Below are 18033 nucleotides of genomic sequence, written 5' to 3' on the forward strand. Positions count from 1 at the left end.
TGTTTTGTAATCACCAACATGTAAATCATCAAACATCACCCATGTGCTTGTAACGTTACACCAAATAAGACACAGCTTTCAATGCTGTTATGTTAATGGATCATACTGGAGTAACTCATGTCATAAATCAGTCTTATGATAATGTCAGTGTATGATGTGTGCTAAGCTTCCAAAACCTGAGAGATGTATTTCCGCTTAGAAACTGATGACGATGAGAAGAAATACGCTCTCCTATTGGTTTAGGAGATTTTCAACAATCTTTTTTATTTAAACCTAATGTCAGGGAGTTTGTTTCATTTTTATCATATTAACGATATATATACATTTAATACAGCTAAGATTTGGCATGTTAGTTAATAGTCCCTTATCGGTTACGTGTTGCTGAATACTTCTGTATGTTACAAGAAATTTACGAGAGTTTATAAAACCCTTTCACTTTCGAGTTCGTCGTTGCGTACAAGGAAATTATCCGTATTGTTGGCGCTGTATTGCAATTGTCTTCCTCATTTAGGAAAACTGAGATCCTTCAGTTTTTAATAGGCTAATATTTTAGAATACAGTTGATCTACTTTAACACATAATGGCGCTTTTTGATGTAAGTGATTTCAAGTCTCATTCTGAGCTCCGTGGGCAGATTCTTCCAACCAGACAGACGCCTCTCGTCGACCGAACCAACCACTACAACTTTGGGACCAAAACTCAAGAATTTGCTGTCCCTGTTGGCGTAGAGGTAAGTAAATATCATTTCACTGTATTTTGATGATAAATGAACAACCTGCTACAGTATGAAGCGTCAGACGCGGCGTGGCCTTTACGCGTCTCTTGTTTTCAGTGCGTGGTGGATTTATGCTGTTAAATAATGCATTTGTCTTGACTATCGTTGTGAGTACTAGTTGCCTATGAATAGTAGGGTGTGATAAATATTCCCATTTTCTTATACAAATTAGCGCCATTATACACCATGCGCTGAGTTCCCTTTGGTTTCATTTCAGCCTTCAGGGTTTCTGAAGTCATGCAGCCGTGACGGAGGTGTGTGTATTGAGCTGGAGCACGGCACGACCACCCTGGCCTTTAAGTTCAAGCATGGAGTCATCGTGGCTGTGGACTCCAGAGCCTCAGCTGGACGTTATCTAGGTACAAACATTATTCCAGACCTGGAAAATGCTTTCAGAGTTCTCAAAAAGATGTGGAGTTTGGAAATATGCAGAGACCATGAAGTAAATAAGTAACAAGTGTAACCTAGGAGCTGTATAATACTGACATGCTCCAGTGTTTAGTCACTAAATATCATCCTTTTCCAAATGTGTCACGGTTCTGCAGCATCCAATGATGTCAACAAGGTCATAGAGATCAACCCGTACCTGCTGGGCACCATGTCAGGCAGTGCTGCAGACTGCCTCTACTGGGAGAGACTGCTGGCCAAAGAATGCAGGTCTGACTGTGTTTTTTTAAATTATTTTTTTCTAACAAATTGCCTTTTAATATTGCGTTAATACAGTATTTTATAAATCCATGCTCCTTACACACTCACAGACACTTTGAAAGGATCGGATCCATGTTTAATTGTGTTCCTGTCTGAGTTGCAGAAGTTTCTTTCAAACATGCTATTGTGGCTTATGCTAATGTTGTTATGTGCAGGTGGAAGATGGAAATTAAATCCCTATAATTTGTCCTGATACAAATAGGTCAGGAGAGACTTTATCTCTCACAGCTGGGGTGTGATGATCCTGCTATTGTACAGATGTATTTGCCTTGGATGTTAATCTCAACACTAGTGTGGGTGAGCTTTCTCAACCAAGTTTGGAGGTGAAGTGTAGCCTGCTTCTGTGCTTTGTCTCTATTAACACACTTTATTTAGTTCCTGTCTTCCAATATCAAGAGGAGATGAAACTTTAAAATCACAATAAAGGGAAGCAAAGGAAGCTCTCTGATTTAGTTTGTTGTAGTGTTGTAGAGTCGAAGTGGTAGGGTTATGGTTAGCAGCAAGAACTTCCTGGCCTGTAAGTTCTGAGTTTTAATCCCTTGTGGAACAACTGCGTGAAGTTCATTTGAAGACTGTTGTTAATATATAACTCAACAAAACAAATTGCATTTAGATTCATGGTCATTTTACAAAACAGATTTTTTTAATGAAAACATGCACACAATATTGTTAGCTGAATAAGTAAACTACATAAATGCATCCTATCTGAAGTATTTTTTGGCAGACTAGGAGTTCAGGCTAATGTGACCACTCAGCTACAAGGCTGATTGATTTATCAGTGTTTTTGTGTTTTTTTTTTTTTTTTTTTGCTTTTTATGAACTGGCTGGTGTCTTCTTCCTGTATTATGATTTAATCCAGGCTGTACAGACTGAGGAACAACACACGGATCTCTGTGGCTGCTGCCTCGAAGCTGCTATGTAACATGATGCTGGGTTACAGAGGCATGGGTCTCTCTGTGGGGAGCATGATCTGTGGATGGGACAAACAGGTAACCCACTGATCAGAAGTTGAAATGTTTTTGTCTGTCTTCAGTGAAGTAGAGTTAACGTGGGCTGCAGAAACCAGAGTTGGGACAAGACACTTTTGTGTTATTGTCTATATCTGTTATGTCATAAAGAATATCCTTATTTATATTTAAGAGGTCACTAGTTTTTATACATGGCCTTCATAATTGTAAAAACTATTAAAACAATAATCAAAACAAGGACTTTACACTGTAAAAATATCTCTGCAGTTTACAGTATATCGAATGATTAACAAATACATGAATCCACAATATGTTTCAGTATTGATGAAAACCACCACATCTCACAAATCTTGCATTAAAGTATAATTTCTTCAAGGATTACACAGTGCTGAATTCATTAAAAGTTTAAAAATTGTATAACCAGGTATCACAGACAGATTAAATTATATTATTACATTTTCTATGTTAAATAATAATTCCTACAGATCATATTATGATGTGTTCTTCAGGGCCCTGGTCTGTACTACGTGGATGATAACGGGACACGTCTGTCAGGCCGTATGTTCTCTACTGGCTGTGGGAACAGCTATGCCTACGGCGTAGTGGACAGTGGTTACAGGGAAGACATGACGGTAGAGGAGGCGTATGAACTCGGCCTTCGAGGCATCACTCACGCTACACACAGGGACGCCTACTCTGGTGGAGTGGTTAACAGTGAGTATGCTTAATTTAAGGCTTTGTTTTAGCCAAACTGACAGCATGGCTCAATGTATGATAATGTTGGTCACTCGGTCAGTCAGTCAGATTTTTTCTAGACTGATCTGAACTGGATGCTTCTGAACGACTTTGCTAACTATTCCTCTAAGAGAGACATTTGTTGACTGAAAGTTTGGGGCCATGCTGGATAATTTGCCACAAACATTCACATCCCACTCACTCAGGATGAGTTGTTTGCAGGTGTTAGCATTAGTTCTCATCAGCCTCAGAGGTTACACATCGTCTAGTGCTAAAATATTGGCAAGCTGACATGTTAAGCTAAAATAATGAACAGTATACCAACTAAATATCAGCATGTAAGCATTACAATCTATCTCAAAGACTCACTGGGCCTATTACAGCCTCAGAGTCACCACCATTTATGTGGTTTCCTATTCATGTCAGTGTTGTTATATATGTGTGTCCTTTTCATTTAATGCAAAAACAGGCACTGTAAGAATAAACCTATGCACACAGTGTTTACGCAAATACAAATTATGATCTCAGCAAAACAGAGACCTGAAGGTTAAGGTGGTAATATTCTCTGTTCATCTGTAAACCTTTACTGCATGTAATCCCTCTTCTCCTAAAGAGCAAAAGGTGTATTATCCCGAAATGTCAGTGTGTATTCAACGGTGTTTCTGTGTTTGTTTGTGTAGTGTACCACATGCAGGAGGACGGCTGGATAAAGGTGTGTAAGGAGGATGTGTCAGAGTTGATCCATCGCTACAGGAAGGGGATGTTCTGAGTTTGACCTCTAAATCAACTTCAACACTTTGATCAGGGTTCAGTGACGTGTTTCCAAAGTGATTATTGGTTATTGTTCTTAATAGTTGTAATGAAACATGTTGATACTGTGTCTGTAGAACACAAAACTCATATTAAAAGCTGTTGTTCAACTCACTGCTCTGTCCTGTAATAATTAAATTATATGTTGTTTTATGATATAAATCGGTCAGGTACAAAATTCACTACAGTGAGCTTGCATGCCCTTTGAGCGCTTAATAAACACGTTGACAGATGGATGATGTATAAAGTATAAATAACTCAGTAGTTGTTCTGTATGATCCACTGTCACATTTTAAGCATAAGGTAAATAATGTAGTTTCTGAAAACAGAAAATAATGAGATAAGAAAAACATTTTAGATTTCACCTATGTCTGAAGAACCTACAGCTGGAAGAAAACCAGCCAGAGTTGGGATTGTTAAATCAATCAATTTATAGGATCTTAATAATGAATCCTAACGTAAGATGAGATCTATTTTTAAATTTAAAGTTATTAGAGAATTGGTATAATTTAATGAATTCAATCAAGTATTTATATTCTTTTCCCTAATTCAGTACAGGAACTATAGTTCACGATACACCATGCATTTAATAGGTGATGGTTAATATGGGCCGAGTGATATAATTTATCACATGTTGGTGAGTGCTCAGTTGTCCTATTGTTGAAACGGACATTAAAGTATTCATGCTACCCTGAAGAAACGTTCCCCGTGCATTTGCTTGACCCCACAGCCCATAACTCATTTAATTTAGTCAAAGTTTGTAGTTAATGCTATAAGTACGGAAGCCCTAAACTACGGAAGCCGAGAACGGCCATGCATTCATACATTTTATTTCCTCCGTTTTCCCGTGATAACGAGTTAATTTCATTTGTTTTCCCATGATAACGGGATAATTTTCTCGAGATCTCGTGATAATAAAGCTTTGTTTTCCCGAGATAACGATATAATTAATTCAAGATCTCGAGATAACGAAACTTTGTTTTCCCGTGATAACGATATAATTAATTCGTGATCTCGAGAAAACAAAACGATATTGTAGTAGGCTTCTTAGATTACGCTCACTAATGTGTCTATTGTCTGTAATAGCCTGTGTCAAGCCTTGATTGAAAAGATATGTGACGCGGTTATCAATATGCTCCTGCTCCTCTGACATTGCTACACTGAATTATGTTTCCTGCAATGATTTAATATAGCCTACTACAATATCGTTTTGTTTTCTCGAGATCACGAATTAATTATATCGTTACCACGGGAAAACAAAGCTTTATTATAACGAAATCTCGAGAAAATTATCTCGTTATCTCGGGAAAACGCAGGAAATTAACTCGTTATCACGGGAAAACGAAGGAAATAAAATGTATGAATGAATGGCCGTTTAGGGCTTCCGTATATAAGAGTAACCAGCGATACACTAATTAAAACTGAAGAAAGTACAGAAAGTCATTATTTTGTTAAATGTAAACAGCATTTTCTTTTGTATTTAAACAGGATTTATCTTAAAATGTGTAGCTTAAAATATGAACACTCATATCAACTTCTCTAGAGACAGTAGTGAAACCATTTCTAATATAATAGCCAAGCTCTAAATCTGTTCTTCATGAAGTTTATGGTATTCAGCATCTGTTTAAAGTTTTGGAGGCTGTGGTTTGTAGTACTAGTGTATTGTGTTGTGTTGTACCAACACATGTTCCTATTATTTCAACAACCCCATTTCAGTTAGTGGGCTAGGCTTAAGAACAGAAACACTTTTAATTCAGTCCAGTTTAAGAGCGCCACAAACTACATCCTCTAACATGACCATCCAGTTGAATCACCACCTTTCTGACGCTGTTTAAGGAGGATCAAGCGCAGGACTGTTATATTTAAATGCGTTTATTTTCACTAGTGTACCTAATGAACTGGTAAGTAATTGTGGCATGCAGAAATCAGCTGCATTGGTTTTATCTATTGAGATGCTCACTGTCAAATAAAAAATCTTTAAATGTCTGAAGATTTTTTCCATCACCTGTGAAGTTTACTGGATGTTATCAGATAATTATATGACTTGTTAATTTGAAAAACAAAAAGGGTTGTTGTATTGTTTTCAGAACTGTATCAGACATTTTAAGGTATATAGCATGTTAAATTATGTCTTGGGGTACTTTTCATTTTCCATTATCTTGGTAAAACCTAAAGCTGTTATAGTATGAAAGAGCTGATTAGCCACAGAACGTGATCATCTGTTTCCAGGCAGATTTCAGTGCAACAGGTTTCAGGAGAAAACAAAAGTAAAACCGAGTCTTGATGTTGTGTAATACAGAGAGCTGTTGTCTCATAAACAAATCATAAGATAAAAATGGATTTAAGTAGGCTACAAATAAAAAAAAATAGTGACTTTAAATATTAATGTTAATCTATTAAATAGCTCCTACGGTAAAGAAAGATATAATCAGAATTTATAAAACTGCATAAAGACCATTGGTTCTAGACAGCAGAAAACTGGACATGACAAAAACCTGAATTATAAATTTAGAAAGGTCTTAAACTAATTCATTACTATAATTTTCTTATGGTATGAAAAGTTACACACTCCCATGAGTTAGCTGTTAGTTAATCAACGTCTACATATCAGAGGCAGGTTAATTTAATCGCTGTAACTACAGTAATACTCTGGAAATATAAATGAAATAGTATCTTCAGTCACAGATGTAGAAGCATGTACTATATGTGGAATCACAAAAAGACACAGAAATTTGGATTATTGGTGACTTTATTGAAAAGCAAACAAACAGCACAAAGAAATGAAACAGCAGTGCAACTTCATTTGACATTTATCAACTTAATCCAACACAAAGAATGATCTGAGAATCAGTTTAATCTCTAAATCTATCTCTCTGACATCGCTTTAAACAGAAGCGAGAGAGAGCCCCCTGTCCCTAATAGTAGCAGATTATATTATTTATTTTCAAGAACTGGTAATTATCATAAAATATCACACAACCTTCTTAAATCACAACTAAAAATCTAAATATAATGTTTAAAACAAATCAAAAATAGAAAAAAGAAAACTGGAAATGAAAAGAAACAAACACATTCTCTCTTAATCAAGAATAACTTCAAAGATATAAATTACTATTAGTTGGGCCTGAATGGAATTTATCTTTGTTTCAGTTTTAATTAAATATACAGGCAGAATATTTACAAAACTCTGTATTTGTGGTCATGAGAATAGGGGCCACATCCTAATTATTATATTGTTACGTCAAAAGTATTTTCTGGAAATTTAACAAAGGATTGGATGATGAGCTGTAGCTGAAACCAGATAGAAATTATGAGTCCAATAAATTACTGATAAGTCCAGATAATCACCACAGTGATGTAAAACTCAGTTAATTTATTTCTTGTCTCATTTATCTCCACTGAGAGAATCAGAGACTCAAACTGATCCCAGATTCAAACCCATCATCAGGTCAGAGGGCTACCGTTTATTCTGACAACTATGGATAATTTTAAATCACTGTTTAATATAAAGATGTAATCTTTAGCAGTTATTATTTAAAAATATCTATCATTATATCACCAGACCTATGGAGTATATACTGTGTGTATGGAAAGGTGAATGCATGTATGTGGACGTGTGTGTGTCTGTTTATTTCTTATATATTTATTTATATATCTGTATTATCAGTATTGATGATTGATTTGTTGATAAACGAGAAAAACCCAACACCAGAAATAATAAACTGTCATTATGATGGAACTGATTCAGATGAACACACAAATCTTTAAATGGATGGTTTGTATGAAGAGTGTTGTGACGCTTTCATTGTTTAGTAGTCAATTTAATAGTTTAATAGTCGACCTTATTTGATTTACCAATATTTATAAAGCAGAGGAACTTCCACTCTTCAACACAGAAATAAATGATTGAAACTATGTAGGTCATATTTTTCTCATATCTTTTTAAATCAATAAGCATCTGTAATTAGATTCCCCAGTAATTCTGTCAATTCATGATATTAATGATGGATAACAATGAATTCCCAGTTTAGGGAGGTGAATTTGTTGTCACAGCTCCTCATTCCTGCACAACATTCATCCATAAACCTGAAGAGACCAAAAGAAAAAATACACATGAAACTGAAAGTTATTGCAGACTTCAATACCACAAAGTCACATTTTGACAGCATCATTAAAACCTAAAATATTCATGACACAGTCATTTCAGTATCAACATTTTATAAACCAAGTACTGTCTCTACCTGCTAAGCCTTTAAAAACATCTTTGTGCAAAACATGAAACAACTCACTGTGTTCACTGTGGTGTTTGTCATTTAGGCTTGTGGCAACATCACCTGGACCTCTCTCTCGCTCCCTCCAGCTGTAAGATCATAGAAACAGTGTTAGTCTGCTTCTTGATCTAAAATGACACTTTAACAAACAGCAGACGCTTCAGGAAACAGTCATGAAGTTAAATCTTCACCATACAGGAATCCTCTTTGACCTTTAAAGAGTAAAGATAAAAAATAATAACTTACGAGATGGAGCTTGTTTCTCTGGAATGAGAAGAAAATAAAAAACATTTTAGTTGTTATAGTTATAAATAGTTTTACATTATTAATTTCTTACTGTTGGTTGATGCAACAGTTTCTGTAACATGGTTTTGTTCTCTCACCTGTTTTCTTTTTGTAAATGATGAATCCAATCACAGCGATGGCAACAAGAATCACTCCAGCAACGATGCCGATGATCATGGGGAGGGAGTTCCCTGCTGAGAAACAACAAACACAGAAGCTGAATAGATGAAGCAGAAAATATAAGAGGACAATTTACCAACAAGATAACAACAAAGTCAATTCAGCCTCTGTACTCTCACTATGTTGTTGTCTGTGTTGGTTCCTGCCCTGTGTTTATCAACCATGCTCCTAAATAACATTCACACCAACAGGGTGAGTAGAGCAGCAGTAAAGCAGAGGAGGATACATCTGGTCATGTCACAGATGAGCCCTCCTGAGGTGTTGATGGATAATCATTGAGATACCTATGAAGGCAGGACCCCCTGATGACCCCAATGAACCTTTTACACCTCCACACCCAATGTCACTTCATAACATTCTCCTGGATACCCCCAGATGTCACATACATCTCCACCACATCATCTCCATTATAGCTACTCTACAAAGGGATGAGGGATTAAACCAACTAGTCCTAAACCCTAACCCTAACTGTTCTTACACTGTGTACAACCACAAAGAGCTTCTGAAAGTCAAATTTCATTTTGGTTTTAACAGTGAACATACTGGGCCTGACGAGTTTATTAAAAACAAAAACACATACATTCACACATCTGTTAAATAATTCTTCCAAAGTTTATCTCTAAAAGAACTAATTGTAGCAAAGTTCAGATCCAAAATTCAACAAAAATGTATATCTACTCCAATGTACTTTAAAAACTTTACATGAAAAATAATAACAAATTTACTTAATACACTGATTTTTTAAAACTCGTAATTATTCCATGAAACACATGTATTTGTGTAACAATGATGCCTGCCTTAAAATTATGTGTAAAAACATGAAAGAAAATGACGAGAAGATGACATGTAAGATGAATATCTCATCCAAACTGTTTTTAAAGCTTTTAAAGTAAACTTCTGATCTCTTACCTTCATTGCTTATGATGGCCTTTTGGTCCAGTTTGGTGACAATGTCCTTGACACCAGAGAGCTGAAACACACATTCGTACTTAGTCCAGTCTGAGACTGATGAGACATCCAGGTCAACACTCATCTGGAAGGATCCATCATCGTTGGGGAGGATCTCTCCTTGTTCCACTCCTTCATGAATCTCCTCTCCATCTTTCCTCCAGAACATCATGGCTCTGTCAGGGTAGAAACCTGTAGCGTGGCAGCTGACTGGAGAGGAGGGAGTCTTCTGGAGGAGAGACACTGAGGGGAGGTCTGAAGGGAGAGAGAGAGAGAGAGAGAGAGAGAGAGAGAGAAATAGTTAAGTTTCTATATTACAGCTTCATTCTATCATTTATATTAGATGTAATGTAGTATGAATGGTTTAGTTATACATATAAATATATATATATATATATATATACAGCATGTGAAGTGTAATTATGAAAAAGAGGTGATTTTACATAAGACGATATTAAGAAGAGACTTCAGGAGGGAGAGAGAGACAGTTTATAAAGTCCAGAGAGGAAGAGAAGCAAATAGAAAGATGAAAACAGAAGTGATGTAGAGAAATTGAGGCAAACTAATTTGTAAGAAAAAAAACACAAATGGCCAAAAATGGTGATATTAATATATAAAAGATAGAAAAAGCAAAAGTGGTGAAGAGATAAAATGAGAGAAAGAGAAAAGACTGTAAACTGAGTGTAAACAGTTGGTCATACATTATAATGCTATGGTAGAAAAGTAACTGAGGAATATGAACATTGAGTTCATTACACTAACTGAGGTCGTGTGATTTTACCTTTTCTCATCAGAGAGCTCCTCCCATAGTTCACATACTTCTTCAACCACTCAGGACAAATCTGGGTGAGGTAGTTCTTCTTCTGTGCGATATGACCTTTGTTTTTCTCCCACTTGTGTTTGGTGATGACAGCCTCTGGTGTTGGAGCAGTCCAATCCTCTGTCTCCAGGTTGAATGATACAAAGTCCTCTCCATCATAACCATACTGATCATATGCTTTCTCCTCACCACTCTCATCGTCCCATTCACAGCCATACATCCACTGGTAAACATGGACACCTGAGAGACAGAGACAGAGACAGAGACAGAGAGCTTGCAGTGAACCAGACTCAGATCACATCACAATCATCTATCATTTCATTATTTTATTTAATATCAAATCTTCACCACAGAGCTCCACTCATCAACAGATACAGAGGATCAACTCCTACTGTTCTTACTGGCCTGATGGAAACTACTGGACATTTTAGACAGAGACAGAACAGACTGACAGGAGACAGGGACACAGTGGGAAACCCTACATCCTTTACAATATCCATCAATTATTATTTTATTCTTTAAAATAAATAAATCACAACTGTTTTAAATGGTCAGAAACAAAAGCAGCTAAAGACTGGTTTTACTAGAAGCAGTTATTATAAAATCAAAGTTGTCACTGATTCATGTTCTATTGATCAACCAGTCCATTCATTAACTTAACACTTAAATATTATGTGTTTATTGTGGCACAGAAACACTATGGACAAATAAAGGTTAGTGGAATCTAATCTACTGTAGTTCTACTATATTATGGACACACTGTATTAGAAGAGTTCATCTAAACTGTTTCCTTCAACAAATTTACATCTTCAGCTAAAGATTTGTGTCATTGCTGATTATGTAATGAGTGTTTTTATTTATTTATCACTTGAAAATAGTGAAACTGATGAGGATAAATCTTCAAGCTGCTTCTTTTGTCCAACCAACACTGAACAGTATTTAATTTAGAACATTAAAGAGAGAAAAGAAGGAAATGTTCATATCTGAGAAACGTGAATCAACAAATGTCTGATTGATTAAAGAGTTCAATGATCAGCTGATTGAAGAATTGTTGTCAATTAATTTAGTATCATCAACTAATTGATTTATTGATGAATCATTTCAGCACTGTTTGTCACGGCACAGACACAGTGCAGTCAAGTAAAGTTAATCTAATCCAGTCTGTAGTCCATGTACATATTTATTATTGATCAACAATCTGTGATCAGTACAGTAGAGTTCATTTAAAACACAAACTGAAATCTAACTTTACTCATCAGTCAAAAATATAAAAAGAGCTTCAATGTGAAATGTAAAGAAATGTGATTTTCCTCTCATATCACAGCTTGTAGTGTTTGTCTTTTAGTTTGTGTTTCTTATTTGTTTTAGTTTGTGAGTCTCAGTTTTTCTTTGAGCTTCTTCAAAGAACTCTGATGATATTAGCATTCGACCAGCAGCTCGCTCTAAAAGTTAACATTTCATTTCTATTCACGGTCAGTTTGTCTCTGATTTATTTGTGAAACCTCGCTGCTAATAACAGATAACCTTCTGGAAAGTTAAGACGTCTACGGTTCTCTGACATTTACTGTGAGCCAGCACTAGCTAGCTTGTTAACATTATGTGTATTTATGACAAATTAGTAAAGATTTTTAACCACAATAAAATGACTAACTAGATAAAGACATTACTAAATAATTTTCTCGTTCTTCTTTAGTTCAGAAACCAGTGAAACTCTTGTTGATCAGTCTGACAGACAGTCTGATCTGGTTCAACCTCCACTCAGTCCTCTCCTGCTCTCCACCATCAACTACAGCGTTACTGCATTTTAATAAACACACACAGTTCAGCTGCTGTCATTTAATTCTATAGTTTCTGTTCCTGTTGTCACATGAATGATCAGAAACAGTGATTTGATTGTGGCTCATTAATGCTAACGTTACCTGCTAAACCAGGCTAACTCCTCCACTGTGGCACTGAGACGCTTTTTAAATCACTATTTTAGGATCATGACGTCAAAACCAACATAAATGCTGTTTAATAACTACACCTGTATATTGTGTGGTCACAGAGAGCACCCTGTCTGAGCAGGTAGACCACACTGTTACTGTATTTAATCAGAATATGAAGGAAAATCTCTGGTTTCAGGTGTAGAAGATGCTTTCTAGATCATTTAACTGACAAACATCTTCACTAACTAGTAGGATCATTTCATCCTCTCTTCATCTGTCCAACTCTTAACTAAAAACTAATCATCAGTTCCCTGTCATTTTAATATTTTTAATGAATTTAAGCTGCGTCTCAGCTCAACAGCACAGAAGCTACAACTTTCCTGCTTTTACTAAGAATTTATGAGCCACAATCAAATCACTGTTTTTATGCTCATTCGGTTCCGACGGCAGAAACAGAAAAATAATTCAATGAGAGCAGTTAAACAGTGAGTGTGTAAATTAAAAGACAGGATATGAGACGGTGGAGAGCAGGAGAGGACTGAATGGAGGTTTAACCAGATCAGACTGTCTGTTAAACTCATCATCACATGTTGGCTGTCATCTTTATTTATTTTTCTATTTCTCAACTAAAAAGGAAGAAGAAAATATTCAGACATTTCGTTTCCTCAGTGATCAGGTGTTTCAGTTTGGTTTGAGATCTTTCCATAAAACAGATGTAGCTGGTTCAGAGTGTATGAACAGGCTAATGTTTGCTCACAATAAATAGCAGTAACTTCCTCACTAGTGTTGGAGACACGGTGAGATTATTTTCCAGAAGGTAATCTGATGTCAGCAGGAAGGTTTCATGTATCAGTGATGAAAACAGACAGAGGAAATAACTTCAATCTCTACTTTTACTGAGTGCTACTGGTTGAATGCTAACAGCATCAGAGGACTGTGGTCACTTCTCAGAGCTGCCTGCAGGATGTGATTGACAGTTTATCTGACCAATAGAAGAGCAGCACAGAGACAAACCCCGCCCCTTAAAACATTTGTCCTTTTACCATAAAGACAGAGACATGCAGATGAAAAACTGAGACTCACAAACCAGAAGAAAGAAACATGAACTAAAACATAGGAATTATAAACTGATATCTGACTGTACATTAAATCATTTCTTTGTTTATCACATTGAACGTTCTTAGTAATATTTTAAAATGATGATAAATTAATTGCAGTTCTTCCACATATTTAGATTCAAACTAATCACTCTTGTCACAGTTGATGATGTAATGTCTATTTTAATTAATCAGTTGTTAAAACTGTATTATTTTAGAAAACTGTGGAAGATTCTTGTCAGTTTGAGCTTGAGGTTGAATCTTTGAATCACTTGTTTTGTCCAACCAACATCGAACAATGTTTAATTCACAATGATTACAAAGAAAACCAGCAAATGTTCATTTATGTATAACCAGTAAAAGTTTGTCATTTTGTCTTTGAGGATAAAATACATAAATCATTCTGTGATCTCCAGAACTGTCAGTTAATATTCTTCTAATAAACAAACAGATAAAGTGACTAATTGTTTCAGTAATGTATATAATCCTAGTGGCTCAGACACTCAATAGTCAAGTAAAGGTGATTTAATCTAAACTTCTAGTGTATATTTATGTTGGATGGACAAACTGTTTTCAGTACAGTCCCGCTGTTAAACTATTTATATCTGTGACATGAATGAGACATTGTTCATGTTGTCGTGTCTCAAAGGTCTAGAAACCAGACACTAATGTCACTTTATTAGCTGAGTGTCAAACTGTAAAAGTAAATTATTGTTAATTGATTTATTCTGATCTAATCTAGTGGAGACAAACATGTTCTAACCTCTGCTGGTTATTATGGTTTAGTGTAGAGTCAGTGCAGTAAAGCAGTGTCCAGTCTTCAGTCTCAGTAATCTGTGTTAAATCTGACTTTGAGTTCAGGTGAATTAAGAAAAATCTACATATTAAACAATTCAATGTGAACGCTGTTAATGGATGATACAGGATGTGTGTGTTCACAACTGTTTAGTAAAATCAATGAAGAAGTAAATATTTGATCTATAATAACTGAGACATGAACTAACCTCCAGTTTGGTTGAAGCGCTTCTTTAAAATGTCAACGCCAGCTTTGAAGACCTGCTGGGAACCCGAGAAGATGTTAGTTTGACCGTCCAAGTACTGTGGATCATCTTCTGTGTATTTCTTCATCCAGTCCTGCGTGGGTTCTACTTTCTTGGTGTTGCTGTCATAGTGAACCATCTGAACTTCATCAACCAAACCAACAACCACAAACTCTGGGAAGTTTGGGACTTGAGACGAGCCAGTGTAGAAATACTTCATAGAGTGAGTCACTGTTTTCAGAAATAACAAAAAGAAAAAAATACAGGAATCACTGTCATCATAATGTCTGTTGTACAGTAAAGAAATAAATAAAAAAACAATATACAGATTTACAATGACAAGAGTATTATTATTATATTAATTATTATTATTATTAAAGATTTAAACTTTAACTGTAAAGTTTAAATCCTGTTTAGTTTCCAGTGAAAACATTTATTCTTTGGGAATGAATCATTTTAACATTTTGTTATTGTTTTAGTGCGTAGTTATAAAACTATATGTGTGATTATAAACTGCATATGATACATTTAAATGTATGTATTCAAGTAATTAAAATGAATTTCATTATAACTGTCTTGTACTAAAGTGAATCTGCTTCTTTTAGGGTTTTCAATTAGAAAGATGAATCAATGTTGACTGAAAGATAAAAACAACAGTAATTGTCGTTATACTTTCTAGGGTCATTTTTCATTTTTTAGGATATAATAATTTAATTTACATTGATGTTTATGCTATATTTACATATATCTATAATTATATCTGCTTAAAGACTGAAGTAAAGTTTTGCTTTGAATATCTTTGATTAGTAGTACATTGGATATTTTATATTTTATAACAATAAATGTTTAATCAGCTTCATATTTCAGCAGATTTTCAAGTAGAACATTTGACCTTTGTCTCTCTTGTATCTGTACAGTTACTGTTAGTATCAGCTGCAGTGTACTATACAGTTTATATTAACACTGACAGTATATACTACATTTACTACTACTACTACTAGTTTTTGTTTCAGAGTCCTCCACTGTCCTCTGCTGTCTGAATCATATGTATGTGAACAATAAACCTTTAAGAAATGATGTAATTCTTCACAGAAATAATAAATAAAAGAAAAATGATCAAACATCTTGACATCGTTCTGGATTTCTGAGGTTTTTACTGACATAAATGTTTAGGGGATTAAAAATATAAGCAGCACATGATTATTTTACATAAACACATTAGCAGGCAAACTCAATACTGATTCACTAGTTTTAACCTGTTTCATCCTGAGGAAACTGCTCTGTTTAAAAATTCAGTTCAATTCAATTTTATTTATATAGCGTCAATAACAATACAAAATACTGACGCTTTACAAAACCCGCCCTGAAACCCCCAGAGAAGCCTGAAGGCGACAGTGGAAGGAAGAAACCTTGAGCAGAACCCAGCAATAAAGAAAAAATCATCTTGTCAGTGCTCTCTGCTGGACAAATTATGTAATTAGAAATATATAAACGTTCAGGATTTCTGTAATTCCTGTAATTTCTTGTTACTGATCACCTGTAGATAATTACTGTTGGACTCTTTATCATCTTGAGTAAAATATGCAGAGGTCCATCAACACCTGTTTTTACCAGACTGTCCTGTGTCTTTGTGTTTATCAGGTATTCTCATTAAAAATATTTGTTGTTTATATTGACAAAGACCATATAATGTTGATTTTTTTCATGTAATGTATACTTGGTTACAGATTACTATATATTTTGAGTTAAATTTAGTTTCAACATGATTAATGACTAATGTTAGTGTCTGTAATTTTATTTTCATGGGATAATATTAAATATTAGACAAAGAAAGGAGAAAGTTGCTTGGATTCAAATTCCAAACAACCTAATGAATAAAAAAGCTAATAGAGTATTTATACAATTTACAACTACGACTAGACTGCAAAAAAACTTTTAATATAATAAAACAAAGAACAATTTTAAGACTGAAATGACCAAGTGTTCCACATATACTGTAGCTGTAGACAGGAAACTTATTGTTTTAATCCTTCATATACATTTGTCTTCGTATTATCTGAACGTGTTCGTGTTGTGCGTTGGACTTTTACGCTGCGTAATTATGCTTCCATTTTGGTCACAACCCACTCGGATCGTTTCCTTTCGACTTCTCCACAGACATTTATAGAAATAGACATTTGGCTATAATTCATGACAAAACAGTCGCTGAAAATATTAAGTTTAGGTCTAGTAAGGAAGACATCTGAGTCCTGGAAGTAAATATCAGACACTAATATAATTAACATCAGGCACGAAACCTGTTCTCTGTTAAAATGAACCAAATTAAAATCATGTAACTCACCTGCTGACACTCCATGAACGAGGAGAAACAGAAACACGAACGGCTTCATCATCTTCGTCGAAGAATAATGCTTTTCTTTGTCCAGATGAATAAACTGCGTCCTTCCAGCTCAAGCGCCACAGCTGAAGTGCTGGTAAAACATGGAGAAGAGTAACATGAGAGCGTCAACATGAGGGCGTCAACATGAGCACGTCAGCATGAGCCTCTATCTGAGCCAATAGGAATTTACTCTGAGAGTCTACGTCACTTGTAGCTGGGTGAATTTGACCCACTGAGGTCGTTAACGAAAGTGAAAGTAAGGTCTTCTCATCACAGCCAGTGGAAGATGATGGAATGATGTGTGAGCTTCAAGTGTGACTTCTTAACATGTTCTCTTTTTACAGCAGTATTTATAATCACATGCTGATCAGACCCTGTGTTGTTCTTTTTAAACTAGTGTGATGTAATGTGTAGAAATGTATTAATAGGAGGTCAGAGGTCACTGTAAACTACAAATGAACACTCTGGAGCCTGTGGGGACACAGTGACATGTTGTTTTTCCTTCTGTTGCTGATCTGGGACTGAAAACAATTCTGATAAAAATACAAATAACCCAGAAATGTGTTTTCATAGATGTTCCAGTGAATGTCTGTGGTGAGCTGCTCCCTCTAGTGGTTCAGACCTGCTGTTGTTGAGTTTATCAGTGTGGACTGTAGAGGAGGAAATGATAAATAATACATTTAAACAGATCTATCTAAATATGACGGGCAGCATATTAAATAATATTATCTGTATCTTATATCTTTATGTTTCAGGACATACAGTATTTTATTTAGTTACAGCACAAGCCTAAACACTGGAGACATGAGAACTCCTGATTGTTTTCATCCAATCATCTTTTACTTTCATGTTTTACTCTGAACTGAAACCTAGAACCAAATAAACCAAACCAAAGCAGAAAGAGAGTGAAAGAGCGTCTAAAACACAAACATCAGATCAGTTCAGTTCTGTCAGGTAAATGCTCTTGAACTATTATGGAGCTTTGTAGACTGAAAACTGACTGACTGGAGAGAAAGTTAATATCTCTGCTGATGTTTGAACACCTGATGCTGTTTTTCATGTTGCTCTTGCTTTGGTAGTTTATAATT

At 35.3% G+C, this 18033-nt stretch overlaps 2 protein-coding genes across 3 annotated transcripts; one reads left to right on the forward strand and one right to left on the reverse strand.

Annotated features, from left to right (window-relative positions):
* Nucleotides 1-254: 254 nt before the first annotated feature.
* On the forward strand, nucleotides 255-4110 carry psmb8a (proteasome 20S subunit beta 8A). The gene is made up of 6 exons (XM_084563118.1): nucleotides 255-730; nucleotides 993-1134; nucleotides 1321-1432; nucleotides 2343-2472; nucleotides 2961-3165; nucleotides 3867-4110. Exons 1-6 carry the CDS (start codon nucleotides 581-583, stop codon nucleotides 3953-3955), a joined length of 828 nt encoding a protein of 275 aa, XP_084419244.1. The 5' UTR covers nucleotides 255-580; the 3' UTR covers nucleotides 3956-4110.
* A 2617-nt stretch (nucleotides 4111-6727) lies between these two features.
* On the reverse strand, nucleotides 6728-17046 carry LOC311501340 (class I histocompatibility antigen, F10 alpha chain-like). Of its 2 annotated transcripts, none has more exons than XM_084563104.1 (8): nucleotides 16907-17046; nucleotides 14530-14796; nucleotides 10462-10740; nucleotides 9642-9935; nucleotides 8651-8743; nucleotides 8514-8531; nucleotides 8286-8356; nucleotides 6728-8082 (listed from the first exon to the last, which is right to left on the reverse strand). In XM_084563104.1, the coding sequence occupies exons 1-7, from the start codon at nucleotides 16956-16958 to the stop codon at nucleotides 8310-8312; spliced, it is 1050 nt and encodes a 349-aa protein (XP_084419230.1). In that variant the 5' UTR covers nucleotides 16959-17046; the 3' UTR covers nucleotides 6728-8082; nucleotides 8286-8309. The 2 variants fall into 2 exon arrangements, with proteins under 2 accessions (XP_084419230.1, XP_084419229.1); XM_084563103.1 differs by having other exon boundaries at nucleotides 8651-8746.
* Nucleotides 17047-18033: the final 987 nt, after the last annotated feature.

Source organism: Chelon labrosus (assembly GCF_963514085.1).
Source record: "Chelon labrosus genome assembly, chromosome: 16".
In the NCBI taxonomy this organism is placed as follows: Eukaryota; Metazoa; Chordata; class Actinopteri; order Mugiliformes; family Mugilidae; genus Chelon; species Chelon labrosus.

What these genes read in the sequence shown, in the direction of transcription:
- psmb8a (XM_084563118.1), top strand. Translation starts at nt 581, where the DNA reads ATGGCGCTTTTTGATGTAAGTGATTTCAAGTCTCATTCTGAGCTCCGT. An exon ending in CTCAGCTGGACGTTATCTAG is followed by an intron (nt 1,135 to 1,320) that starts GTACAAACATTA and finishes ACGGTTCTGCAG; the next exon opens with CATCCAATGATGTCAACAAG. An exon ending in CTGCTGGCCAAAGAATGCAG is followed by an intron (nt 1,433 to 2,342) that starts GTCTGACTGTGT and finishes GATTTAATCCAG; the next exon opens with GCTGTACAGACTGAGGAACA.
- LOC311501340 (XM_084563103.1), bottom strand. Translation starts at nt 16,958, where the DNA reads ATGATGAAGCCGTTCGTGTTTCTGTTTCTCCTCGTTCATGGAGTGTCA. An exon ending in CGTTCATGGAGTGTCAGCAG is followed by an intron (nt 14,797 to 16,906) that starts GTGAGTTACATG and finishes TTCTGAAAACAG; the next exon opens with TGACTCACTCTATGAAGTAT. An exon ending in GAGCTCTCTGATGAGAAAAG is followed by an intron (nt 9,936 to 10,461) that starts GTAAAATCACAC and finishes CTCTCCCTTCAG; the next exon opens with ACCTCCCCTCAGTGTCTCTC.